This window comes from Callorhinus ursinus, unplaced genomic scaffold, assembly GCF_003265705.2.
Source record: "Callorhinus ursinus isolate GAN/ISIS: 27379988/994484 unplaced genomic scaffold, GSC_fseal_2.0 scaffold2, whole genome shotgun sequence".
Taxonomy (NCBI): domain Eukaryota; kingdom Metazoa; phylum Chordata; class Mammalia; order Carnivora; family Otariidae; genus Callorhinus; species Callorhinus ursinus.
The window spans coordinates 14,293,811-14,321,585 of NW_027397064.1; the positions used below are offsets into that span (position 1 = coordinate 14,293,811).

The following is a 27,775-nucleotide window of genomic DNA, read 5'->3' on the forward strand; positions in this document are numbered from 1 at the left end:
CACATCTGGCCCAATGAATGTCAGGGGAGAATAAGAAAGGCCCATTAAGTTGCAGAGGACATGGGCTCAAACCAATAAAGCGTGGTTCATATTTTTCTATACAGTGACCTCCTCTCCAAAGCAGGGCCCTCATTAACCTAACAGCTGTCCTAATGTGGCTTTAACCCGGTGACTCTTTACATTCCTTATGGCTTCATTAGTTCCCTTGAGACACATCATGTCTTGCACCACAGCTATGATCTACGGCCTAACAAATTCCCTACAACACCCGGCATATGGATCTTTTACTTAACACAGCAGGAAAAAGAAGGGAGTAGTTAATCACTGATTAAAATGCCAGAACAAAATCCTTTAGTTTTTAGAAGGATCTGGGAAAGCGGTAGCAACGTCAGCTCCCTTTGAGTGATAGCCAGAAAGTGTGAGTTAGTTTAATTTGGGGCACCTGGGAAAACCAAAAACCCAATGGAAAAAAACCCTTAAACAAGTCTACATTCTTTTTTTTTCCCCCAGAGTAAAATATTTCTAAAGTCTTCTGGATAGAGATGACACTAAAGCTGTAAAAACTTAGGCCTTTGTCAGTATTTCATAAAAATTTTTTTAGCCCATAGCTCTGTTGTGTTTCTCACAGCCAAATCTGAGGACACAATCTGAGAATTATTGTACACCAAAGACTAATTTGCCTAATTCACCTCCTGGGTATTATTATGCACATAATGGCAAGCATCAACGTTTAGTGGGGAAGAATGCAAATATTTATGATGTGCAAAAGTTTTAGTAAATATTCCATCTAAGAACTCCACAAAACAGGGAAGTAGCACTCTTTTACCACCAGGATAATGGAAGACAGCAAAGGAAGCTGTTTGAGAACACAGCATTTAAGTAGGAATCAGAAGATGTGTGTTTTGGTCTCAGCTTGCCTACTCTGTTCTGCTGAGGAAGTCACTTAATTCAAAGCTGTAATCCTGCTGGCTTCAGATTTTTTTTTCTTTTAATTTTAAAATATGGGGTAGGTTAGATCAGATGATCTCAGTCTGGGTCCACAGATGAACAGGATAATCACGGATGGACTTCAAGAAATCTGGGAGACTTGAGATTTGTACACACAATTTTGTGCCTTTGCCTCTACCTGCGTGTGTGTGTGTGTGAGTGTACAAACATTAACTAGGGGGGGTTATCCCTGCCTTTGTAATATTCTCAAATACCACTGCCCCCTCTTCTATCCCCCAATTAAAAATAACTAGGTACAGGACTTATCATCAGTAATTGGAGATTCTCATAGAAGCCCAAGAGGGATTGATTGCTTGATTGATTTTAATTCCAGTACGGCTAACATGCAATGATATATTAATTTCAGGTGTATAAGAGAGTGACTCAAAAATTCTATATATTGTTCAGTGCTCATCACAATAAGTGTACTCTTACTCCCCATCACCTGTTTCACCCATCCCCCGCCCACCTCCCCTCTGGTAACCATCAGTTTGTTCTCTATAGTTAAGAGTCTGTTTCTTGGTTTGTCTCTTTTTTTCTTTGTTTATTTCTCAAATTCCACATATGAGTGAAATCATATGGCATTTGTGTTTCTCTGACTGACTTATTTCACTTAGCATTACATTCTCTGGCTCCCTCCATGTTGCTGTAAATGGCAAGATCCCATTTTTCTTTTATGGCTGAGTAATATTCCTTTGTGTATATATATATATATATATATATATATATGCCCCATCTTCTTGATCCATCTATGGATGGATACTTGGGCTGCTTCCATAATTTTGCTATGGTAAATAATGTTGCAATAAACATAAGGGTGCACATATCTTTTCAAATTAGTGTTTTCATATTCTTTGGATAAATAGCCAGTAGTGGAATTACTAGGTCGTATGGTAGTTCTATTTTTAATTTTTTGAGGAATCTCCATACTGTTTTCTATTTTTTTTTTTAAGATTTTATTTATTTGACAGAGACAGAGACAGCGAGAGAGGGAACACAAGCAGGTGGAGTGGGAGAGGGGGAAGCAGGCTTCCCGCCGAGCAGGGAGCCCTATGCCGGTCTTGATCCCGGGACTCTGGGGTCATGACCTGAGCTGAAGGCAGATGCCCAACCGACTGAGCCACCCAAGCGCCCCTCCATACTGTTTTCCACAGTGGCTGCACCAGTTTGCATTCCAACAACAGTGCACGAGGGTTCCTTTTTCTCCACATCCTCACCAATACTTGTTTCTTGTGTTTTTGATCCAGTGGGGATTTAAAGTCATCCAACAGATCTGTATAGTTAAGAAGGTAAGAGAGGTATGGAAGATTTGGCCCTGAAATTCCCCAATGATGCAAAAATATGATCATCCTGAAATTGTCTACGGGGGTTTGCTGTTGGGCTGAATGAAGATGCAGTTGAGTATGTCTCTCTGTGTGTCCATGATCCTCTGATATTCCTGGGAGCATGGCACTTCTCCTCATCAACCTTAAGCATTCTTTCCCCAACCTGTTCTTTGTACAGTGGTCAGAGCTGAAGAGCAGCTATGATTGAAGGGCTGGGAGAGTGCGATGTGGAAAGAGAGGGGGTATAGAGTGAATGAGAAGGTCCAGGGATGAGCAGCTGGTCCTGAATTTACCTACCTGGAAAGTACTATATTTGGCATTGGGCATCATCACATTAGATATCACTGAATCTAGTGTCTAATCAAGCATTTTATTTTTTTAAAAGATTTATTTATTTATTTTAGAGAGAGAGAGAGAGTGAATGAGAGAGAGAGCATGAGCAGGGAGAGGGGCAGAGGGAGAGAGGAAGCAGACTCCCCACTGAGCGGGAAGCGTGACGCAGGGCTCCATCCCATGACCCTGAGATCATGACCTGAGCCTGAATCAAGAGCTGGTTGCTCAACCCACCGAGCCACCCAGGTGCCACTAATCAAGCATTTTAAATCTTGTTGTGAATTCTCTTTCTGAGCATTAAGTATTTCATTCTCCCCTCGTTTTTCAAATTGCATTTGAAACAACCCATCTGGAATAATGTGGGTTAGATTGCCTTTGGGGACCACACCAAAAATGTGAACCAGTAATTTCTCGATGGGCAAAATTAGGCTTACAACCATGGGATAATTAGCAATAATCCATGAAACTTGGAAGCAAGTTTGACCTAAGTCTCCATTCAAGCCAAACTGGCTTTCAATTATTTGAGGTGTTATTTGGGTACTTTCCTGTTTGCTCATGGGCACAAAAGGCTTTGGCTGTAGACCACAGAGCTAGGAAAACAAAGCAAGGCTTTAATTCTTGGGTGGCTAAGACAGAGATAGCAATGTGACATTCATACTCAATAGCTAACATTGCTGAACACTTAATATCTCTTAGGTATTCTTCCAAGGGCTTTGATTGTATTGTCTCATTTAATTGTCACAACAATCTTGTGAAGTAGATTTGTATTCCTCCCATTTAGTAGATGAGAAAGCAGAGGCCCATAGGTAGTAAGCAAATTGTTCAAGGTCACAGAGTTAGCAAGGTGGGAGGCCAGGGAGTCAACTTTTGCCTGGTCTGCATTTCACCTATGTGAATAAAAAGTATTACTATACCATTTAAAGTACAAAGTTTTTGGGGCACCAGAGTGGCTCATTTGGTTAAATGTCCCATTCTTGGTTTCAGCTCAGGTCGTGATCTCAGGGTCCTGAGATTGAGCCCCACGTCCGGCTCCGTGCTCAGCGGGGAGTCGGCTTGAGATTCTCTCTCACTTTTCCTCTGCCCCTCCCCCCATTCATGCATTCTCTCTCTCTCAAATAAATAAATCCTTAAAAAAAAAATGAAGTACGAAGTTTTCCCCAACTTATATTGTTGAGAGTCTGAACAAATTGGTTACTTATTTGACCCATGAAGATAAAAAATTATGAAAACCTTGTTCTTTTTTTTTTTTGTGGGTCATTATCTTTTTTCCCTAGTTATCATGATGTTATGAGGATCTTTCAATTGAAATTTTGTTTTGAAAATTCATTGGATATTATATTACTTCAGACGTGGAACTGAAGATTGTTTCCAAAAGGCATGAATATAGCTTTGTGGAAGGGCTCTGTAGAGAGATAGACAAGTAGGGAAAGATCCAGGGGCAGATGATAAGACACCAGGTTGCAGTTCATCAGCTGAAGTAAAAACTTGCTTTGTGGGAGGGTTTTGATGTCGTGTGGTATTATACAGGCAACTTATGAGCATTTAACTGTAGCCTCCTGCCCTACTTCCTTACCACGTTAGCTGTGGTGTGCAAGGCCCGGTCATATGTGGGGAGGGTGAGATGACATTGAATTACAGGTTATGGAATTACATTTAACAGGTGACAGCCAACTTTGTAAAACTTGTTCTTTCTGTCCTACTGGCTGAGACATTGGCAGAACACTCGTATTCTCCTTTAGAACATCAGAGGCCAGTTTGTTTCTGTTGCCATTGCTGCTCTTTTCAAAACAAAGAGAAGTTTCTGGTAATTGTAACAACTGAGTCATAAATGCCTTCCTTTAGATGAACTTCTTCAGTGTTACACACTCAGGCAGTTCACTTAGTAGATTATTTATTGATTGTTAGGAATTAGTGAAACAATATTGAAAGAGTTATCTAAGACCTCTGAATACTAAAGGGAATGCCTTTCAGTTAAAGATGGCATCATAGCAGTATCCCAGGATCATTGTGCCCGGTCAGTTTGGATCTTTAAAATGAAGGTTATTTCAAGGGCACCTTTTTCCTTTTAAAATAACAGATATGTCTTTTATGAGTTTCAAATCATAAAGAAGGCAAGGACCGCTTTCTGATTTGCAACTTCAGTATATGTATGTATGTATGTATGTATGTATGTATCTATCTATCTATCTTTAATGCTACTTTTGGCAGACACAGCTGGTTTTAGGAGATGCAGAAGGCTGATAAGGGCAAGATGATAAAAAGTCTGGTTAAATGACCAGCGACAGGAAGGATAGTCCTCAGTCCTCAGTAGTCCCCGGTTCTCTCAGGAATAAATAGCCCTCTGGATTTATTTAGCCTAAATTTAAACATCATTTGAATTCCTTTCACTGGCAGACTCTCGAACCTCTTGTTGAAGGTTTGTTTTATTAGTAAAGATTTGCTTCCCAATTATTTCTCTTCAACTTTTATTGTAGGAATAAGAGAACTTCAATAGAACTTTAATAAGAGAACTGTAAATATGAGAACTTTCTAATACAACTGCTGGTGGGTTTACTTAGTGTCTTCAGTTTTTGGATCGTTTTGGAAAAATGAAAAGAAAACCCCAATACCTTACATCTCTAGTCTTTTGGATATTTGAAGCTATCTGTAGAAAGTTATGATGTTTCTTCTGATTTATTACTTGAGCAAAGACATGTTTGATGTAAAAAAAATTGGGTTATGGAGGAGATAGAAGGATCTTGGATCCACAGTAGGTTGAGATTGACTGAGTGATCAGGCAGAGACACCCACTGGGTCCATCAAACCTGGTTTACTTATCTAAAGGTTACAGGAGGAAGTTGGCCCAGAGAGATTGGCAGCGTGCTCTTTTAGGGATGGAAGTGCGAGCTCTAGGTTCTTGCTAAAGGAGCTCACTGGTAGAATCCAGGCTAGTAAGTCTGAATGAGTGAAATCACATGAGAACTTTGGGAAATTCAGTGCTCTTCCCAGCCTAAAGGGCGAGATGCCCTGCACATAGTTTGGTTGAGATCGGTGTCAGGAAATGCTTCACTTGAGCCAGGTGTGACTTATTAATCTCCAGGTTTTTAATGTAAAATATGACCACGGTGTGTGGTATAGCACAGCACACTCAGGCAAGGAAATGGCCCCAATTTCTTACCCTCCGCCTCCTCAGCCCAAAACAGCTCGTTCCAGACACTTTGGCGCGTCCTGGTAACAGACGCTCACATTTGCAGTGAGCAAACACAGTGGACGCAGACCTGAAATGGAGGGCTGGCTTGTTCACGGTTCTATTATCCCAGGTGGCAATTTATTAAGTTAAGTAAAACTCTAATTCAATTATGGATCAACATGGGAAAATATTGACTTACCTTCTTTTCCTGTTGGAAACTTAAGGAGTATTAAATGTTAGTATTTTGAGGAAGTTCAAAAAGCTTTCCTTACCAGTATCATGCAGTGTGCTTGGAGAAGGCCAGGCTCCTTTTCAGACAAGTGCTTGGGTGAATAGCAAAAGTTTAGGCAGATGCCTTGGCAAAGTATTTGTTAAACTGGGCTTTCTTGCTCCAAAAGGGAGAAGTTCCTGCCTCCACTCTTTTAAAAGTTTCCACGACTTCAGAAAAATTGCAGTTGAGTTGTTGTTCATTTTGTTCTACAAGGACATCAAGCCTTACCTTTTCTTAGATATATTGGTCTCCTGCATTATCACCTCCATCTGGAGTGGCCTTTTGTTGAAATCTTGTCCATACTCTAAAATGAGTTCAAACTCTCTCTCCACTCAGAATTTTCCCTGATTCTCTGCATTTCCAAATATGGAGCACTTACCTCTTGTGACCATTATTTCAGTTTCCTTGAGGGCCCCGTGAATTCCAGAGGATAAGCCTGAGAGTTATTGGAGCGCAGGGGTCCTGACTTACCCTCTCATTTCATTCATCCCTCTTCCCCTCTGACTGCAAGCACGATGCTTTATCCATATGGAGTTTTCAGTGAACTCTCCATAGAGGAATTAGAATATCTTTAATTGGTAGAAATACGCTATAATTTTGGGAGAAACGTCACAAAAGCGCTCTGTCAAATCCTTCAAAGTTCGACATTTAAGCGGCAGATGTAAAAACTGGGCGAGATGATGGGGCCCTTTAAAAGCCTTATATCACAGTTCCTTAACGTTTTAGATGTCTAGTTACACTTCTTACTCCCATTATCACCATTTCTCCCCAGCTACCTGCCAAAATAATGGGCTCTGAATCCTCTGAAGGCATTTTATTATATTATACCATTTTTTTCTGAATGTACCTAGTCATCATAGTGCTTGGCACAGACTATTATAGGTGTTTCAAGCTGTTGTTGAAAGAAATAATAAACTAATTAAGGGATCTTCTTAGATAAAATGCTTTCATTTCTTGAAATACCTCTTTGGCATTTATTTCCGTTAAGATCAGAGCAGTGTCTCAACTTTGAAAGGGATGGTAAAATGGCTCCATTTCTCCTCCTGGTCAATTTACATGATGATATAGAAGCTATGCCCATAATGACCTTAGAAATGCAAAGACAGCCGGATACAAATATTAAATACAAAGTTAGTGGGATAGGCAAGACCCAATTAGGACCTATGTCATGTAGGGGTCAAGGAGGCCCATACACCCTCCCTACAGTGCTGTGATAGATGAAGGCAGGGGTTAGGTGTTGGTGATGGTGACCTTGGGGTGTTCCTGTGGTTCCCACTCCTGCTCAGCCATCCCTGCCCATGGTCATCCCAGGGTTCGTGGGGGCTCTGCGGGACCATGGAAGGTCCAGGAAGCCCCTTTCCTGACCCCTGACATTGAACGCTTCTCTCTCCCTTGACAATACAACACAGAAGGTGGAATTCTCTTGCATCTATTTGCCCTGTCAGTAAGGGGGCCTTTAATCTGTTTTAGCATGAAAAATTCATTAAGAGTGTACTATTATTTCATCAGTGAAATCCTCAAATTTTAAATTAAATCCATAGGTTTGGTTTAGCAACCGCCGTGCGAGATGGAGGAAGCAAGCTGGGGCCAATCAACTCATGGCTTTCAACCATCTCATTCCGGGGGGGTTCCCTCCCCCCGCCATGCCGACCCTGCCAACATACCAGCTGTCGGAGACATCTTACCAGCCCACAGCTATTCCGCAAGGTACGGAGGGAGTCGAGGGGTTAAAATATAACTCCCCTTTGCTTTCTCTGCTGCTGGGAAATCTTCCTTGATGCTGACATTGTTGCTGCTGCTTGGGGATTAATGACCTTCTATCAGGTCATCCCGAAGGTTTACCTGCCCCATTTCGGAAACCTAGTTTGTTCGGTGACATAGTTGGATCTCTCTAGATGATGAGCTGTGTTATAATACTGGTTCAGTATTTTAAAACAAGACAAAATGATGAAACCAAACCCAACACCTTTCCTAAATAAATATGCCATTTGCTTTTTCTTGGTTAAAATTTTACTTCTACCTTTGCACTGCCGTCGGCAGTTAACTGAAGTTCTATGAGAGTTACTAATTGCAGTAGTCATAGAGCAAAGGTACGCTCTGATCAAGTCACCCTTAGATGGCACAGAGAGGTGAATGGGATCAGTGAGAAGACTGAATTATTTGAGATTATGAAAGATAGCATTCCAGGCATTCCACATGAATATTTAGGTGCTTTGAAAGTGTATTTGATATGAAATGCGAGACTTGTGATTCTGATGCTGGCTAATTCCTTATGCTGATTCATAACATTCACTACCAAAAATAGGTTCGTTCTCATTGTTCATGTGATTTCTGCATTCGTGTTCTGGGTGAGTATGCCCTGAAAGTATATAAATAAGTTGCGTCCTTGAGCTTAGGTGCAGAGACGGGGCTCTATTTGCTATGAGTGGTCTCTATGCATGTTAAGAAATGCAGTTTGAAGTTCACGTTTGGTCTGAGCGCCAGATACTCCTGGTGGCTCGGTGATTTGAACTTTCGCCCTGTGCTTTTCCTGCTGGCCTGCAAGGAGGGTTAGAGCTGACCATCTTCTTCATTGCAGCCGTGTCGGATCCCAGCAGCACTGTTCACAGACCTCAGCCGCTTCCTCCGAGCACCGTCCACCAAAGCACTATTCCTTCAAACCCAGACAGCAGCTCTGCCTACTGCCTCCCCAGCACCAGGCATGGATTTTCCAGCTATACAGACAGCTTTGTGCCTCCATCTGGGCCCTCCAACCCCATGAACCCCGCCATTGGCAATGGCCTTTCACCTCAGGTCAGTCCCGTGTTTCCAGACAGACGATTTGCTGTATCCCAGAACCAAACAGTCAATTCCCTGAGGCGGTCATATAATGAATTGCCAAATTTAAACCATAATGTATTCTTTATACAAGCCACATGATTTCAGTTTTCTGGTTTCCTTTCTCTCCACCCTTCCTACGGGCTGTATCAAAAGTTGTAGCTTGGGTTTACAATCCAAGTGATTTTTAATGTAATCAGGGAGATCTGTGTTTATACCTCGTTGTCAAGGCATTGGTCAGCTCCACCCCTAGTTCTGAGTTTTGGGTCAGAAGCTCACACACATTTTTTGTTTCTTTGTTTTTGTTTCTTTTTTTTTTTTTTTTTTAAAGTACTTGATCAGCTGATCTGGTTGTGAACAAAAGCACCTAATAGGAAAACACCAAAGCTTTATTAAAACAACTGGAGAGGAAGCAAGCAAGTTGTGTGGAGAGAGACCAGCTGATGACTCCAGAACTCTGGGATAAATGAGTTATAAATGCACAAATTAGGAGAATTACTGCTACTTTGGGAATATATAGATATTTGAATGTTGTAATTGTTTTTCTAATTTGCATTGGACTATGAGCTTTTCTTGAGAGATCATATTAATAAATTGCCTTGATAATTGCATGTCAGAGGGTTGGATAAATTTCCTCCATGTGGCATCTGTCTGAGGTTGACATTATTAGCAGTTGTTTAAATACAGATCGCTTGATTTTATTAGAGAGCTCTTGGCCCAGGTGGCAAGGATAGTTGCCCACTAAATTTGGAGAAATGTCACAAAGGGGTTGCAATCTATAATTGCAATCGAGAATCTCTTCAGGGCCGAGAGTGAGAGTTTTAACAGCTTTATCTTTCCTTAACCCCCTTTTTTCTCTTGGTGGCTAGAAAAACAGAGAGAAGCTCAGAATGACAGAAATGAAAAGTGAAAAGACAATTATACTCAATTACACACTAATCACCGACTATCACCGCCGCCTAAGCACCAAGAGGGCATTCTAATAGGCAGAAAATGAGATTTTAATGGCACAAAGGGTGGCCAGAATAACGGCTCCTATATCTTTGCCTTCTTCGTTTTCTTCCACTTGTGGTTTGCGTCTTGGGAGTGCAGTTCCTGGGCTCTGCACAACGGTGATAACTCTGCGCAGCTGAAAAGTTCAAAGCCGTCGGAGTTGAAAAGAATGAATAGCAAAGGCAATGAAATAAACATTTCTGCCTAAAGGCAAAAGTTCATAAATCCTTTTTTGTAACAGTCAATGTAATTAAGTTTCATAGATTCCTATAGCACATCCTGGGATAAGAAATGAGAGGTGGCTTTAAACCTCGGCCGAAAAGTAACAACATGAAAACAATGAACGTGTCTTCCTACAGGACTTTAATAAATTTAATTTCCAAGTGCTGGCATTTGTGAGTGTGATTTTGCATGAAAATCATGGACTTATATTAGTAGATTCCTCTTCAAAATGCCCAGATTTATAGCATATAAGCCTCTTCCACAGTTTAGAAGGAACATCAGAAGTAGTTATCTCGGCGGTTTTTAACATCAGTCGTCTGGGGCCATAGCAGAGCTTTTTTGAACATGACTGGGTTGAAAGTTTTCATAAAAAGTAAACTAACCCTATACTGCTTCTGCAAGGTGAGACCCAGGACTCCCTTGGCATTTCTTTTGTGTCTAATCAGAACAGAAATAATGACATGGATCTGTATTCTCGAAGTGAAAGTCCTAGTTTCTTGTAAGCGTATGAGCTTGTATGTTATAATAAGTGTATTCTATTTGATTCTATTCTGTTCTGTTAGTATTACATAGTTGGAGTCACTGGCACTTAATCTTGAAACTGTTCATCTTTGATTTTATGATTCCAGAGTTGGCAGTAGGGTGGGAATTGTTCCAGTATCAAGCAATGGAAAATCCCACAGGCAGCTCTTCCAGTATTTCTTTATTATGCTCTTACGTATCAGGTTAAGTCCCTACTTATTACTCTGTACATATCCCGGATATTTTGCATTTCTACCATACGTTTCCTCCTGAAACCACCACTAGGAATCCCTATTGTCTTAGTACTTGTAGCATCCTCAGCGAGTTAGAAAAGGGACAGATAATATAATGAAGTTCCTCCTTATTTCTTTAGGCAGAGTCGGGGGACAAAAGATGATGAGTACACCAGAATCACGCCAAACATGTTGAAAAAACAACAGAGTAGGAGAACTGGAAATTGGAACTTTCTAGAGCCTTGGGGTTTATCACTTCTCAGGACTGCCTCTATGTAAGCAAGGGGGGACCAACCCTACTTTTCATTGTCTGGCTTTATTAGGAATATCCTAAAGAAAATTCGAAGATAAGAGCCCACTTCGAACAACCTGGTTTACCTGTTAACTAAAGAAGAGAGAAAGAAAGGCCCTTCAGTCTTACTGCTGATTATATGGAAGGGCTTATTAATAGATTGGATCATATGATATTCCAAATGGAACTGATCTTACTATTTCTCCTCTTCCTTTCCTCCTCCACTTCCTCTGCTTCTCTCTGGACATCTAATATGCAGATGAGTCAACCAAGGCTCAGAGAGCTTGAGGTCTGCTGCAGACCACCAGGCGCTAGAGAGAGAATTGGGGCTGGAACCTGGGACCCTTGGCTCATAGGCTAGGATCGCCCCCATGAGAGCACGTGGTTGGGCAGAGAGGGAACAGGTTTTCTGAGAACTAGAGGGAGGGGGTTTTCATCACATCTTAAAATCATCGAGTAGAGATGAGTTTTCAAAACTTTTGGGTTCAGGTTAAGTGACACTCTTTTTGCTAATATGCTGTTTACATGCTTTTTGGCTTTACACACTTTTCCTATCAATCTTTTAACTTCCCGCAATAATAAAGGTTATTATTAATAATAATATAATAACTGCATGGTTATTATAGAAAATAGAAAAAAATTTTTTTAAGTGTCTTCAGAGTAGAAAAAAGAAATTCCCCTGGGCAACCTCTGTTAGTATTTTTACATATTGCCTTCCAGCTCTCTTGGGTCTTACACCTTCTAAAAAAATATAATTGACATAATAGTGTATATACCTTTCCACGTTGCTTTCTATCTTTACATTTCAGCATTGGCCTTTCCCCACCAACTAACTTACATGGAATTGGATCTAGAGGCTTTTGAGTTGTTTCAGTCAATTCATTGTAGATCTTTTCAGTGGAGGCTCTTTGACATGTTCAAAATAATGTGTGCATTGCATTCGACTTTCTTTCTAGTGGGGCTGGCCGTTCAGACTTGGATCTCATGAGAATTGCTTCTCTGTGTGTGTGTGTGTGTCTTTTAGTTGGTAATCTTCTGGAGTCTCTGACATATGTGCTCCCTCAAGCCAAGATTCCTCTAAAGCTTGGAATCAGAGCCATCAGCCCAAGGGTATTTCTTTTAAATGCCCTCAGTGCTTTTCTCAGGGAGGGTCTCAGCTTCATGAGAGGGGTAAAACAGTGATGTAGGAGATCACACCTGTCTGGCTGGTCAGATTTGAGCAGCAATAGACTGACATGTATTTTGGCAAAAGATCAGAATATTGACAAAGACTTTTAGAAACTTTGGGCATATCCTTCCTCAAGTTTATCTTGTTCTGAGGGAATCAGTAACTATATCTGAAGAATATGGCCATTTTTCTTGTGGAAAAACTGGGACTACTGCCACGCAATCATCTAAATGGCAGGGTGAACTGCCGGCAGACTTAAGAGCCCCAAATCTCTCTCTTCCAGTTGTTACTAATTCTCGTATAAACACAAACGACACGTTTTGCTTGCTGAAGAAGCGTAACGGTCTAGTGAGTCTTCCATAGGCTCCGGCACTGATATTCGCCCTGATTTTCCTGCGGGCCTCGTCCAAAGGCTTCACCAAATATAGGGGTTGGCTCCACATTCTCCCGGAGGCTGGATCTGTCGGGGTAATCTGACACAAGAGTCCCAGGGATGGGTGACAGAGGGGATAGGCTATGACCTCAACCTTTTCTGTTGTCTCCGAATTGCATTTCGTCTGAACCACATAACTCTTGTAGGAGATGGGCCTTCTCATACTGAATGACAAACAGATTCTGAGAAGACCATTCAAGTCACTCTAGTGAGGGCTTTCCCCTGCAGTAGCAGCCTTCTTTGGAAAGGTTGTGTTCTCTTGGTGTGGGGGCCAGAGAGAAAGAACACAGGGAAATAGAGACCATGTATGTTCCCTCCAGACCCAGATGGCACGTTCCCAGCACCTTGCTGCACATGGAGGAGAGAAGAAGGAATGCTGACTTGAAATACAGAGCGCCAGGGAAATCCTACCATATGCTTAAGACATGAGACTAATTAACATTTGGCCCATGTTCTTCCAATTAACTTTGCTCTGCAAGAAATACTACCCTCCTGCTCCCCCACGTCCAGAACACACAGAACCAAACCCAAAAAACAAGGCCAATTAATTTAACAAACTTTTATCATTTCATGCTCCACCCCCATCCCATGGCTATAATCGCCACAGTTTTTGGTGACAGCTTCTAATGATTTCTTGAGTGAAACACGGTATCAGTGGGGTTGCATGGTTTCTAGAAAGCTTTTTTTTTTTTTTACTGTTAGTTTGTATACAAAAATGGGCCAACTTGGCTGCATTTAGGGTTCATCAACCATTGCAAATGATTCTTCAAATGTTTTGGGTTTGGTAAAACCTAAAACACATTTTGCCAAGCACTTTTCCTCCTTAATTTTTCAAACTGTGTATTTTAGGGAAAATTTGATCCATATGGTTTTGATTCATTTACTCTTATATCACTGACATTTTTTTTCTAACGGAGCCATTTGATATCCAAGAAGTTTTCTGAGCTTTTCTTACGTTCATTTTAAGCATTTTCTTCCTTAAAAAGAGGAAGTCATCTTTGCAACCTCAGAGGCCGTAAATTTTGAGTACTCTCTCAATTCGGCAATACTTAAAAATACATTTGGTATAAATCTGGATTATTATGAACACATTTTATGTTTAGAGCAGATGGGCAGATTTTTGTTTCTGGTTTATGAGTGAAACCAATGACAAAATAAGAAAATGGGCTTAAATTACAAAAAAAAGTTTTGTTTTGAGGAAAGTTTAACTGTTATTAATAAATCCCTCTGGTAAAAGCTATGCTCTGAGGCCTCGTTTCACATTTTCGTCTAGGTCTTGGATAGGCTGTAATTGAATAACCAGTACACCTGTCCTATTTCATGGGTAATCTACTGAGGAAAGAAAAAATTCTCATAAAGCCTTGTGTACCAGGCTTAAAAATGCTTGAACGTTTGCTCGCCGCGCACCACCTCAGGAACAAAGCGTAGGTCTGCACATCTCTTCAAGCCCGTGGACCATGCATCTATTCGGTCGGGTTGCTGGATCATGGCTCTGTGGGGATGGGATGGACCCAAGAAAGAGCAGATAGATCGTCGTACTAACAAGACGGTGGTTAATGGCAGCGGACAACCGGGATCAACCTCTGTTCTTATCCACATTTTACAAAAGACAACCTTGAACTCAACCTACCCATCCAGTTGCTTTTAAAGAATAATATTAAACTTGAGATTATTAGTGTGTAATGTATGTAAATTGCATATTTGGTGGCAGCCACGCTTATTAGGGTACTTCTTCATTTCATGCATATATGTATTAGTCCGTTGTGGTTCCATTTCAAATCAGATTTCAATTGCTCAGCACAGCTTCTTTTCACAAACATTTGTTAATCCCGACACTTATTAGGGAGAAGCATTTAAGTGTTAATATGTGTACACAAAACTCAAGACGGCTTTTTGATTTTGCTTGTCATTTTTTGCACCACAGTGTTCACAATGATCTCAGATTCCTTAGCTGCAAGGCAAGATGATGGGTCTTTTGTCCAGCGAAGGAATAAGGGCTTACTGCGGATCAGCTTGTTACATGGAGGCAGTATCATCTTTAAGAATGGTTGTGATGGGTACTTCTTGGTCTCATAGAAGGAGAAGTCTTTTTCACTGTGGCATGGTAATTCCTTGACCTTTTTTCGTACTGTCGATCCATGGAAAAGTGGTAAGGTTTACCCTGGTCGGGGGGCCGGCTCCTGTTTCAGGAGAGCTATTTTTCTGGCCGTTTTTTGGGCCCACATGCAAAAGCTGCTCGATGCCAGGCCATTTGTTTTGTCCATTTCACACCCAGGGTACAGACTCGGCGCCCTCGGCCCTCCTTTGTCATTACGAAGAACCAGACAAGCAGGTGGCCTGCCACCACCAGCCTGTTTCCCAACAGAGGCACTTCCTTCCCTTGATGCTTTCCAGAAATTCACCTGTGGAGGAAAGAGGAGTGATTTTGATTAAAGAAATTGGTTGGGTGTCAAACAGAGCTTGGACAGAGAGACGTTCCATGCCAAAGGGGCAGCCCCTCCAAAGCTTGAGCTGCCTTCTGTTTCATTTCTGAAGCAGCCCATGAGCTCAAAGCCAGGGCCACAGCCTCACATGTTTACGAAGGCTCCAGGATGTTTATGATCACAAATGAGCCCATTTCAGCTACAGCAGAATAACTGCGGACCATTTGCATGTTTCCATTCTACCGTGCTAAGTTTTCGAGATGCTCTGCTCCGCGGTGGAAACATTGCTGCTAATCCATTTGTTGAATCAGTGCAGGCTGTAATTGACCCACTGCCTTTGGTTTTTCTCTGAAGGCTGTGGTTGCTCCCCTTAAAGAAGGGGAGGCGAGCCCTGGTTTATGTCAGCTCTGGCTGCAGCCTCTTGAGTTTAGTTACAGATTGGGAGAATTTTGCAAGAAACAACTATTTGGCCCAAATCTCCTTTTTTTTTTTTTTTTTTTTAAGAAGGGTAGGAGCAGCATCAATGACTGAATCTTACATCATCTCACTGAAATGAGCCACAAGCAAACCTTTCTTGCTGAATTATGTTTTTTTGTGTGTCTGCTGAATTGATTTAAAGAGAAACTCCATCAGCTACTTTCCCTTGCACGTTGGACAAATCAAATGCAACAACTCCATGGTTTTGGGGGCCCATTTGAATTCCTTTAGCTATCGGGGGAGAAAAAATTGAGTGTGATTGCTAGGTCTATAATGAAGCTACTAGAATAAAAAGTTTTTCTTTGTAGTCAGTAAAAGCCCAGGAAAGCAGTGCTGGGTTCTAGTGTGAGGCCAATGGTCTGAATCAACCCTTTATATGTGGTTGGAATGCGATGTAAAGCTTTTAATTTATTACTGCATTTGCAAAATGGCAATATCTACAGAAATCTGAATACTTGCATATTTATTCAATTAGGGGCTGAATGTGTGCTTTGTACTGCAGACACAGAAGACTGGATTTACTCATTAGTTGTGTACTATTTTTTTGTTTTCTTTTTTCTGAAGAAATCTGTTTCTGTGAAACAGTCTGGGTCTCATCAGAGGTGTGTATTTTTCAATGTACAGTATACTATTTAAAAATTACTCTTGACAGTTAGCTAGAGTTCAGCGAACTAGAGTTTCTGAGGTTAGTGATTGCATTGTTCCCTCTGATCAACGAATGAGAAAGATGGGCAGTGGTGAGACAGTGCATTCGGCAGACTCAAAGGGTAGGAGCTCCCCTTGGAAGGGAATATTTCTTCCCTGTGACAGGACAGCAGCCCATCCTCGGCGCTGAACTAATGAAGGAGGCAGGCATTATTTAAAGAAAGAACTTATCTTCTTATCTCACAAAAAAACCTGAGGTCTCATTTTGGGCAGCTTGCTTTAAAAAAAAAATCGAATTAAACTTTGGATTTCAAAACCGCCTGCAGCTCTGAGCCTCTACATATGGGACTCCACGGGAAAATTTCTAGTTCAGTGGCAGCTCTGCTCTGACTCTTGCAGGCAGAATTTCTTCTTTTAGCCTCTGTTGAGGTCCGTTGGTGTGTTTGTACCTTGTGAAAATGCGTACGCCATACCATGCTGTATTATATGATAAAGTACCCATTCCCCTCTTTCCTATGAGCTTCTAAAGGAGCAGTACTAGGTCTTAATCATCTTGGAACACCCAGGAACCAAGCAGTGCCTCATCATAAAGGCTTGTTCCCCATAGTGGGCTCCTTGAAAGGTGGTTTGGGGAAAATGGATTCTGAACCAACAATTTGATAAATGTTACAAATTATATCCATTTATCTTTCAAAGTTCCAGGGCACATTAACCTACTAAAGGCTCTGACAAGTCTTGCAGTGTAGAAACATGTTTGTTTCGCTCCATGGTTTCTGATTTAACTATGGAGCCCTTTTGTTGAGTATTGAACTACCAAGTTTTGAGGAACATTTCCTAGGAAGTGCTGAATGAGAGAAAACACGGATGGAGACCCGCTCACGATTTGTCCATGTCTAAATGCTTCCCTTTTTTTTTTTTCTTCATGAGTGCATCTTCTTTCTTTTTTTTAAATTTTATTTTATTATGTTATTTTAATCAACATACATTACGTCGTTAGTTTTTGATGTAGTGTTCCAGTGAATCTTCTTTCTATGTAATGTCTGATGTTATCTTTTCCTTCCACACATTGTACCCCCGCTCTGTATAAAAACTTAGCAGGCAAAAGAGTGATTTTATTTTATTTTTTATTTTATTTATTTATTTTTTAAAGATTTTACTTATTTGACACAGAGAGAGAGAGCGAGAGAGGGAACACAAGCAGGGGGTGTGGGGGAGGGAGAAGCAGGCTTCCCGCTGAGCAGGGAGCCCGATGCGGGGCTCGATCCCAGGACCCTGGGATCATGACCTGAGCCGAAGGCAGACGCTTAATGACTGAGCCACCCAGGCGCCCCAAAAGTGTGATTTTAAAGAAGTTGTGAACTGCTTACTAATGTTTAGATAGGCAGAGATGGGCATAAAGAAAGGAAAGATTTCCTGTTTAGTGACTTGATTGCAATGTGGATGCAACTCATTGACCTGAAGAAGGAGCCTCAAGGTCAAAAGCACCAGATTTCCAAAACGTATCAGCCATTTGCTAGTTGTATGTCTTTGCGCAAGTTGCTTAAACTATCTTCGCTTCTGTTTCATCTTCTTGTTAAATGGGGAAGATAACAAAAAAGAATTGTCCAATAGAGCTGGACTGAGAAACACAGTACTTTGGAAATTTGGAAATGCTTTTTGATGAGTTAATAATACGAATGCAACGGGGCTTTCACTACTGTTTACTCCAGAACAGCCCATGAATCTCTGACAAAAACCAAAAACATTATGTTTGTCCCTGCCAAAGAAGGCAAATGTGGAAACTGAGTAATATCGAAAGAAAGGCAGTTTCTTGGTGGAGTGGAGTGTTTTCATCTGTTCTACTCAGACGTTTTAAAGAATATTGGTATCCATTCAGAATGCAGGAATTGTAATGTGCCTGAGATACAGTAGTCCCCAGAAATATGATATACACAACTTGGTTTTGTTTGAGAAATTCAGAATACAATAACATAAGAACTCACTATACAGCAAGAATAAGAGCCAACGGTCCTTTATTCATGGGGCTAGGAGTGGGGAAAGGATAGGGGCATCCTGATGGTTTCCTTTTCTTATTCTTATTTTGATTTACTGAAATACAATATTGACATGGACACATTTTTAAAAACTCTACAGCCAGCTTCTATGGTACTGGATACCTCAAAGGTAAGCGAATCTGACAAATACTATGCTTCTCTCTTCAGTAAAGAATAGACTTAGTAAGACAGCAGGTACAATGGAGAGGTCTTAGAAAGTAAGGGACAATCGAACCAAGTAATTTTGAGTTACCAATTGGGGAATATTCTTTTAATCACTAAATTACAAAGATGCTACTCTGGCAAGACCTGTAGGAGCAGATTTAGTTTCTGTAGCTCAAAGGACTGTGTAAGTGGTTTCACTGTGGGCCCTAGATGTTTCCAGCATAAACATCAGTTTCCTGTGCAATAGGAGACATAGCCACTGTCCAATTTATGATCAAAGACATAAGTAAATTTTCAGGTAGAAAAGCAACACAACATCTTTATTGGCTCAGTATCCCTGGAATTGGGTCAGGGAGGGAATCGAGGTACATAGGATTTTAGCTTAGTGGGGTAGTAGCTTCTGGTTTTTGGAATACTGTAATTTCAGCTGTCCCATATCTGTAAGAGTTACTGCAAATTTCCATGCATCTTGGATGGATGCTTTTTCTGCTTTACCATAAAACCTGTGAAACAGGCCAGAACACACTTCCTAAAGGATATTTTCATTCTTAGACTTTTGCAAGGCTGTCCTCTGCTTTCCCATGGTTAATAGAAATAGCCTTCTTGACATCTACTCATTAAATTAGTATCACTTGTCTTATCAGTTGACTCTTTACTCTGAGAACATACCTTCTTTCCCATGAAGAGAAGGATAGGGAAGCTTCTTTTCTGTGATCTTAGGCATTTAGTTGATGGAGTCTTAGGACCTTGACTCTGGGCAGCTGTAGAAATATTTGCCTACATCACACCTGGTCTGGAAGAAAGAAAGGATTTCCTTGTCGAGGTGGGCCACTGTTGTCCTCCCTTAGTGGGCTGGCGTGTCTGTCCTCCGTGTTGTTAGAGTGTTAGTTGAAGGGAAAATCTCAGGGGAAAGAGAATACAGTGTAACCCAACATCTTTTGTTTCAGAGGGGCAGAGTTTAGGTCCTTCTTTCTAAAAGCCGGCGTGGATTTCTAGTTTATTGTAAGTTTTTTTTTTTTTGTGTGTGTGTGCATGAATCTTAGAGCTGGGCAGTTAGAAGTGCAGCAAGATGTGCATTTATGAGTGGTCACGATGTTGAATCAGCCCCGCAGTTCCTTGAATGCAGGTTTACTTTATGGGCAATTAGAAATGAAGTTTTAATCCATCTCCCCAAAGTACTGTGGGATGGCCAAGTGTAGAGCTTTTCCCTTTCTAGATTTGGAATCCCAGGTCCCAGAGGGTCAATTAATATTTGGCAAACATGTCCTGAAGTCGTCATGAAATTAAAGCAAGATATAGGTTTGATTTTCCACAGTCACGTGTTCAGGCAGATTTTTGAAGTGGTGATGGGTTTGAGTGCTTACCTTTGGGAGGACTGCTGTGGTGGTGGGAAGAGTTAACAGCAGGTAATGCCATTCCTTCCAGAGAGAGTTTGAGACTCTCTGCCTTAAGTGATGAATGAGGGTATCTGACCCACATCTGTTTTACATTAGAATGGAACATTGCCCTGACATTGTTAGGAGCATTTGTCAAGATTCCCTGGACAGAGCTTCTGTAAATTACATGCTGCAAATGTGTCAGGGTCAGATAAGAGGATATCATTAACTCCCTCAAGTTTATTCAGGGCTCTGTCAGTCCATCTTAATATGCTAACAGCCAACAATTTTCCTTGAGCTGTTTTGTTATATTTTTCATTCATAGAAGAAGAAAAGTCGATGCTCTACCCCCCTACCCCCAATATTGCACATGTTCTTTTCTCATAAATCATATTAATTGTAGACATGGTCACAAAGCATATTAAATGCAAGCATGCGTAAATGAATTAAAACATATGAGAATTTTATTATGACCCATGGTGGGTCTAAAATAGTCAAATACCAACTGTATTAACTGGCATCCTTTTTCATTTGGGTGCAGTAAGCTTTTTCTTAATGGGCTTTATTTTATTGATAATAGATGGACATGATCATCACTGGCTAGAAGTAAACAATATGTATGTGCGTGTGTGTGTGTGTTTGTATACATATCATTATTGCACGCCATTTCTATGCTGAGTTTTTACCTGGATTTCTGTTTTAGTCAGCAGTGCCTAAAGAATATTGCTTTTAATTTAACAGCTTAGCTCTGTTGAGAAATAGGTACTCTAAAGAATTGAGGAAATAAAAGTTATTCTGTGATTGGTCACGGCGCTGGAGATTAAATCACTTCTATGACTCAGAGTTTATCTGAGATAGTACTTACTGTGCTCTCTACAAATAAAACTTAGAAGTCCATGTAGCATATGAACCGCACTTGTCTGGCACTCATACTCTTGAGTCATGCATTAAACATAGCTACTTGCAAAATGTAAGCTAAGGAGTAAAATAAGAAAAATAAGGATGTGTTTAGCTGGCCATTTTACAAACACTGGTTTTCTATCTGGTTAGGTAAAGAAAGGTCAGGCATGCCCTTCCCATAACAGTGGGTGTGGGTGAGAAGGTCACCATACTTAGCTTAAAGAAACTTCTGCCCTCAGGCAACTTCCCTCTTACAGCTTTTAAACAGACAGGGCCAAAAAATCTAATTATTTAGATTCTAATCAACTGCAGGATCATTCCTAAGGCATTTGAATCTGAAGGCAACGTTCTGGTTCTCAGTTGTTCAAATTTAGGCTTTTCCAGGCTCCAAGATACAGTCACTGAAATTTAACCATCAGACACACTACTCCTGCAGCATCTGTGTTAGCAAAAAACAAAAAACATTTAGACATTCGAGTATTTTTGTTTGGTCTTGAAAATACGTTATATCCAAATTAAGAATATATGTAGTCAGTATATACAGTTTTGGAGGGGAAGGTAGAAGCTAAAAAAAAAAACCAAAAAAAAACCCAAAAACCAAACCCCTTCATATCATACGTAGCTGTATTTCACAGCTATGTTTTCTAAAATATACAGAAATGTATATCATTGCATGTTAAATCACAAGAACATCTGATTACTTAAGAACAAAAAAGAAAGTAAAGACACGAACCAGGGTTCCTACTAAGGAAAAAAGACACACCAAGATGTACACCATAATTTGCTAAATATTTGAGATTTCTGATTAGCTTTGAGCCCTTTCAACTGACAGCAAAACCATAACACTTAGGCTAAGACAAATATTTTCCAGACTCATTGTTTTGAATGTAAATCTTCATTTGGTCCGTAGTTTTTATCTTTTATATTTACTCTTCCAATAGGAAAATTAATTCAAGAGAAAGATGGCATGAAGCAATTGTAAAGCGTTAGTTTTTTTCCTGAACCATATAATCTTCCAATCAAGATATAAACAACCTGTTTGGAATTCTGAAACTTGAGAATGACCTTAAAGAGATCTTTCGAAAATGTCTCTAATAATTCGAATGATGGAAGCATTAGCACAAGTGTTGACACGATTCCAAGGCTTTGGATTTTTTAAAAAGGTTATCCATGAAACAATTTAGAAATAGGGTCCGGGAAGTGTTTTTGGAGGTAACAATTTAGAAATATACTTAATGTTTTTTCAGACGCCTCACCTAGGAGTTGTACTCAGTGTGAAATCTTCCTCCTATACCCCTTCCCAGTGGGACGGAACAGAGATCTTTATGACAGGAAAATTCTTCTTGATCATCGCATCTCCTGGACTTATCTGGCATTTAGTAAGAGTGTGGTCGGTGTCCCATAGACAGAAATGATTAGCCCTGAGTTTATTTATTTTTCTTTGAAATTTTTTGTGAGAACCTGCGGCTATGCTTCTCTCAACCCCAAATTTAAAAAAAAAAAAATCAGGCAGAAATGCCAGTCCTGTCGTAGAAACAGCTCACTAATGGTTTATGAGGGGGGGAAAGAACCCCATTTTACAACAAATGAAGATTTTATTTTAGGCTTTGAATGACAAATTACTGTCAGAAAATGCATGTATAAAATAAACTGCGACAATATTCTTAGAAAGAAAATATGACTGGAAGTCCTTCCATAACCATATTATGGGGGGAGTTCTAAGAAGTTCGTTTACCAAATTCTTTGTGCAGCGAAAAGAAATTTCCATAGCTTCCCTTGAACCACATGAAATACAAAATAGCTTTTAAAGAAATGTACATAAAAGTGTAATGGGACCCTTCCATAGAGACTTGAGGTTTTAAATTATGTTAGGGGAAAGTAATGCATTTTGTATTGACATATTCACTATTTTATTTTCCAAAACAGATTTCCTTTCATTTTTTTAAATTAGAAGTTATTAAAAAGATGTATATTTCTCAAGTTTTCTCCATGTGAAATATTGGAATAAATGATTGTTAGTTTCTAATCATTTGTTAATTTCCATTTCGGGCCACCTGTAGGAAAATATTAGTACCTCTCGCCCATCCTTATACAATTCTCGAGAAAGAAATCATGAGGACAATATGTGACCATCACAGTGGAAATAAGAACTTGTGGGAAGAATGTCTGTCTCCTGGGCTCTGTTGGGGAAGTCAAAGGGAGCAAAGATGACTGGTCTCTGGTCCTTTTCAGTTTTCACATTAGCCACTGCAGGTACTGGGCTGCTGAGCTAAGGGCTCTTGATCATGCGGAAACGGTCCCTGGCTTTTTGTGTAGGACACAGGCAATACTGAAAGGAAGACCCAAGATGGGTCCCTCCTGTTCCATTCACCCAGCAACTTTCTGTTGCCCAGGAGTAGGACTCTGGCAGATCCTACTATGTCTTCTCCATCCTCCAGGAGATATATTTCTAGGCCCTAGATTTCAATCTTGTCCTCAAGTATTTTCTAATTCAGCAGCTGCACCAAGTTGCAGAACCAGAAGCTGAATTTGGCTTTCAGGAAGGACTCATTGCTTCTCTTTTAGGATCTTCATGTTTTTCTCCCACGGACAAAATCATTACTGCTTTCAAAGGTAATGCAAACAAGAAATATATGACAGAGGATTAAAAAAATAAGTTTACCACAAAAATGTACATGTAGCTCATGAGAGAGTGTGCATGTTTTGAATAACAGTTTGCTCTTGCTCTTCAACTATAATTGTGTATCGAGAATTCCATATCTCCCTTAAAGTGATATAATGATAACTAAGTTTCAAGTAAGTATTTTCATGAAGGGTAGTATTAATTTAAATGTAATTCCATTTTATCCCAGTTCCATTGGCCATTTTTTCTTCTTGGGATTAATGTAATTACAAAATTGCTTTTGCTAAGTGTTTGTTTTTATTTAGCACAGTTTATTTGCAATAAAATATTTGTGCCCTATGTCATGAACTCCCTTTCATTGACACGGTCACATTTGTCATATTTTTATTTTTCCCATCCATTCTTGCTCATCAGGCCAGTGCACAAAGAGATACCCCTGGTGTGAAAGGGGTAGGCTAGGCATTGAACAACCTCTATTTTAGATCCTTTTCTTCTGGTAGACATGCCTGAATAATTTGGGCTGAAATAAAATACTTAATAAATTAGTACATCAGTAGCATTTTTTTGAATTTTCCAGATATATGTATGTAAAATCATCTATACAAACTGAAAGGCCAAAAAAAAAAAAAAGAAAAAAGAAAAAACAAAACATGTAGATGGAAGAACATTCAGGAAATAACTTAAATGCATTCTGAGTTATGTTCAAGTTTTTTAAATGAGAAAATGAAGAAATTAACTTACTATAAACAGCGTCGGGGAGGGCCCATGAAGAGCCCCACGTTTTGGTGACTCCCCACCCTCCTGGAGCTCCGAGAATCTACTGGCTCTTTATTTTGTGACTCTCACTTTCCCCAAATCTCTAGTAAAATAAAACGATGCTCTGTCACGTATGATTATTTTTTTAGAATATAAGTAGTTTTTAAAGGCTTTTTAAAAAGCTATTTCACCACGTAACTCAAGAAAATTTAGATCCCCTGGAACATCTTTAAAAATTTGGGTATTGCTGTGTTGTTTTCCACACACTGGCCCCCCACTTCCCACATGCTCGCACACACAACTCAAACGAAAAGGCAGACGAGGAAACAGAGACTAGCTCTTCAGGGGAAAGGTGGGGGAAATTGGTGGCTTGTTAAAGTAGAGGAAGAAAGGGTCATCCATAGAAGGTGGTTAAGCAGACCTACCCCCCACTTTTGTCTCTTGGGGCTAACAGAACATGTAGATCAGTTTAAAGCTGCATTTCAAGAAGATTTTGTTTAGATAGGAGGCGGATGCAGACCATTCCCAAAGGGGGTGGTGGCGTCATTGGTTTTGGAATCTAATTTAAGATGTCTTTTCTGGGATGCAAGGCTAGGCCCTCTCTCCCGCCTTGCTGGACCCCCTCCACCCAGGAGTCTGTGGCCTGAATGACCTGGGCGGACAGCGTGAGGCCAGAGTCATGGCTTGGGGCTCACCGCTACCCTCTCCTCTCGCTCATATTTGTAACTTTCCCCCTCTATGCTTCAAACTCCGCCAAACCCAGCAGGGAGATGGTGGCCATGTGTGCAGTTGTGGCTCCCGCCTGAAATGCTTGGTAAACAGGCTCTTCACACTGTCCCCATCTCTTCTTGCAGTTGTTTCTTGACCCCTGCCGCTAGATGGTACGAAGTTGAGAAGAATCACTCCTGCTCTCCCGGGGCAGTTTTCCAGCTGCCAAATTAGTTAGCCACTTAACTTCCATCCCCAGGAGCTCTAAGGGTCAGCGAGCTTGAGTTTTCAGAACACTTCCCTGTGCGATCTGAAAGTTGGCTTGTTAATCGCAAGGTGGTGGTTGTTTTGTTTTGTTTTTGTTTCTTAAAGTTTTCTTGCTTTCCAGGGTTATTTACAAAACTGAACAGAGTTTTTAGAATATGCTTGTATTTCGGGCTTTTCTTTTCCTTTTAACACCTTCTCATATATGAAATGTTTTGATAAGAAATGAAAAGGCAGGGAGTGGAGGCAGTTACTTGGAGAGTTCTTTAGCACTCCCTCCCTCCCTCCCTCCCTCCCTCCTTTCCTTCCTTCCTTCCTCCCTCCCTTCCTTTCTTCCTTCCTTCTTCCTTCCCTCCTTCCCTCCTTCCCTTCTTCCCTCGCTTCCTTCCTTCCCTTCCTCTCTCCCTCCCCCCCTCCCTCTCTCCCTCCCTTCTTCCTTCCTCAGTAGGTAATATGTGTCAAGTACCACGTTGGGTGCTAGGAATATAAAGGTGAGTTAGGTTACTGCCCTCAAAACTCTCATAATTCAAAGTAGGTGACCAAAGTCATGACTGCACAGTGGGAGGGATGAGTAAAGCACCCAGGAGCATCAGGGAAGGAGTAATTATCTCTGATTACTTAGGGATGGCCAAGATAGGGAGAGGAACTTTCTTGAGAGGGAACACTGTGAGAATAGACACTGGCATCTTAAAATACATGAAAAGAATTTCATTTGAATCCGTTGATTTTTATTTTTTTTAAATTTTTTAAAAGATTTTAATTATTTATCTGATAGAGACAGATAGTGACAGAGATAGCAAGAAAGAGCACAAGCAGGGGGAGAGGCGAAGGGAGAGGAAGAAGCAGGCTCCCTGTGGAGCAGGGAACCGGACGTGGGGCTCGATCCCAGGACCCTGGGATGGTGACCTGAGCTGAAGGCAGACGCTTAACGACTGAGCCACCCAGGCGCCCCTGAATCTGTTGAATTAAAAAAAAAATACATAAGCTAATGTCTGTTTAAAACCACATGTGAAACTTCCAGATGTAATATATGATTAGCCAGTGTTCTATATCAACAGATATAATTTCTCCCTCCATCCTTCTGTCCCTTCTTTGAAATTCTAGACCGATTTTATTGCTAGAGGCATGGTGAGGTGCTCTTTCCACCTCTTTTTCTTTTCCCTCCCTCCCCCTGCTCCCTCCCTGCCCCACCTTTCCTTTTTCTGAAACTGAAGTCAGATGGTTATCACTGGGCATGATGCAGTGTCCAAGCCCCTTTGCATTGTGGTCAGTGTCTTCTGGACAGCCCTGTGTGAGCAGATTTCCCAAAGAAATAAAGATGGGACTTCTCCAGTTATCCTTTCAGCTCTCAGCTACGATCTGGTCCTCTGCATTCTTACTTCTTCCCAATCTGCCTGTTTATTTTAGGTAATGGGACTCCTGACCAACCACGGTGGCGTACCCCATCAGCCCCAGACCGATTACGCTCTCTCCCCTCTCACCGGGGGCCTGGAACCTACCACCACGGTGTCGGCCAGCTGCAGTCAGAGACTAGACCATATGAAGAGCTTGGACAGTCTGCCAACATCACAGTCCTACTGTCCACCCACCTATAGCACCACGGGCTACAGTATGGACCCTGTCACAGGCTACCAATATGGGCAGTATGGACAAAGTAAGCCTTGGTCTCTCTGGGGCTAATGACTCCTGACAGGATGAAAAATCTCAACCCTTACTCAAGAAAGGGGCTGCGGCGGCGGCGGTGGCGGCGGCATGATTAGGCCTGACATCCCAGTATCAGTATTGTGGCAGAGCCCGCCTTCTGTTCCAGCAAGGGCTCCCTTGTATCGTTATTTTCTTAACTGATGTCAACAACATCTTGCGGTTATTAATTGCCGCGATGTGAAGCCCGATTGCCACTAGGTAAAACACAAGGGTTGGCCAAAATGAAATAACCCCTGGTATTAGAAACACATGTTCTTAATGAGGTCAGCTCAAGGATCATATGGGGTATAATCCCAAGGACACAGACTTGTGTCAAACTTGTCTCAGGAATAAAAATATTAGTCTCGATCCTTTGATACCACGGTATTAAATATGACATTGTCAGCCTGTAGCTGATTTTGCCCCTTGCTGTGAATTGTCCTAGCATGACCTAAAAAGCTACGTGTGTTTCCTTACAGGTGCCTTTCATTATCTCAAGCCAGATATCGCATAAGTGAACTGTCCACCTGGAGCTAAAACTGGCCCTGTTTCCGGTCTCCACAGCCTACACATGAAGAATCTTCTCAGAAAAAAAAAAAAAAAATCATCTTTTTGGGGGGCAGTCTCACCAGGAGGCGGAGAAGAGTGATTGATTTTTTTTCTCCAGTAGTTGGTTTCAAATTTTTTGAACATATTGGACAAAAGCAGTGGAAGAAAGGAAGGCCTGGAACAGTGAAAAGACAAATGCAACATTTTAAGGCAATGATTTAACATGGCTACACATCAAATACCCCAACTCTTTAGTGCTGATGATCAAGGAGCTAAAACATTCCATTTGTGTGTGCGTGGCGCATGTGTGTGTGTCTCTGTGTGTGAGATTTATCTGGACTGGTTCAGGCAAGCAGAATGTTCTAAAATATAGTTGGAGAGTACTCTAAAGTATAACATGTTTGATGT

At 40.9% G+C, this 27,775-nt stretch overlaps 1 protein-coding gene across 3 annotated transcripts in view; it reads left to right on the top strand.

Annotated features, from left to right (window-relative positions):
- Nucleotides 1-27,528, top strand: part of PAX3 (paired box 3) — a 94,172-nt gene extending 66,644 nt beyond the window's left edge. For all 3 annotated transcript variants that reach the window (XM_025886903.2, XM_073904178.1, XM_025886905.2), the window contains exons 6-9: nt 7,627-7,792; nt 8,664-8,878; nt 26,543-26,789; nt 27,298-27,528. In XM_025886903.2, coding sequence (XP_025742688.1) covers nt 7,627-7,792; nt 8,664-8,878; nt 26,543-26,789; nt 27,298-27,332 — 663 coding nt within the window. In that variant the 3' untranslated portion in view covers nt 27,333-27,528. The remainder of the gene's footprint in view (nt 1-7,626; nt 7,793-8,663; nt 8,879-26,542; nt 26,790-27,297) is intronic.
- Nucleotides 27,529-27,775: the final 247 nt, after the last annotated feature.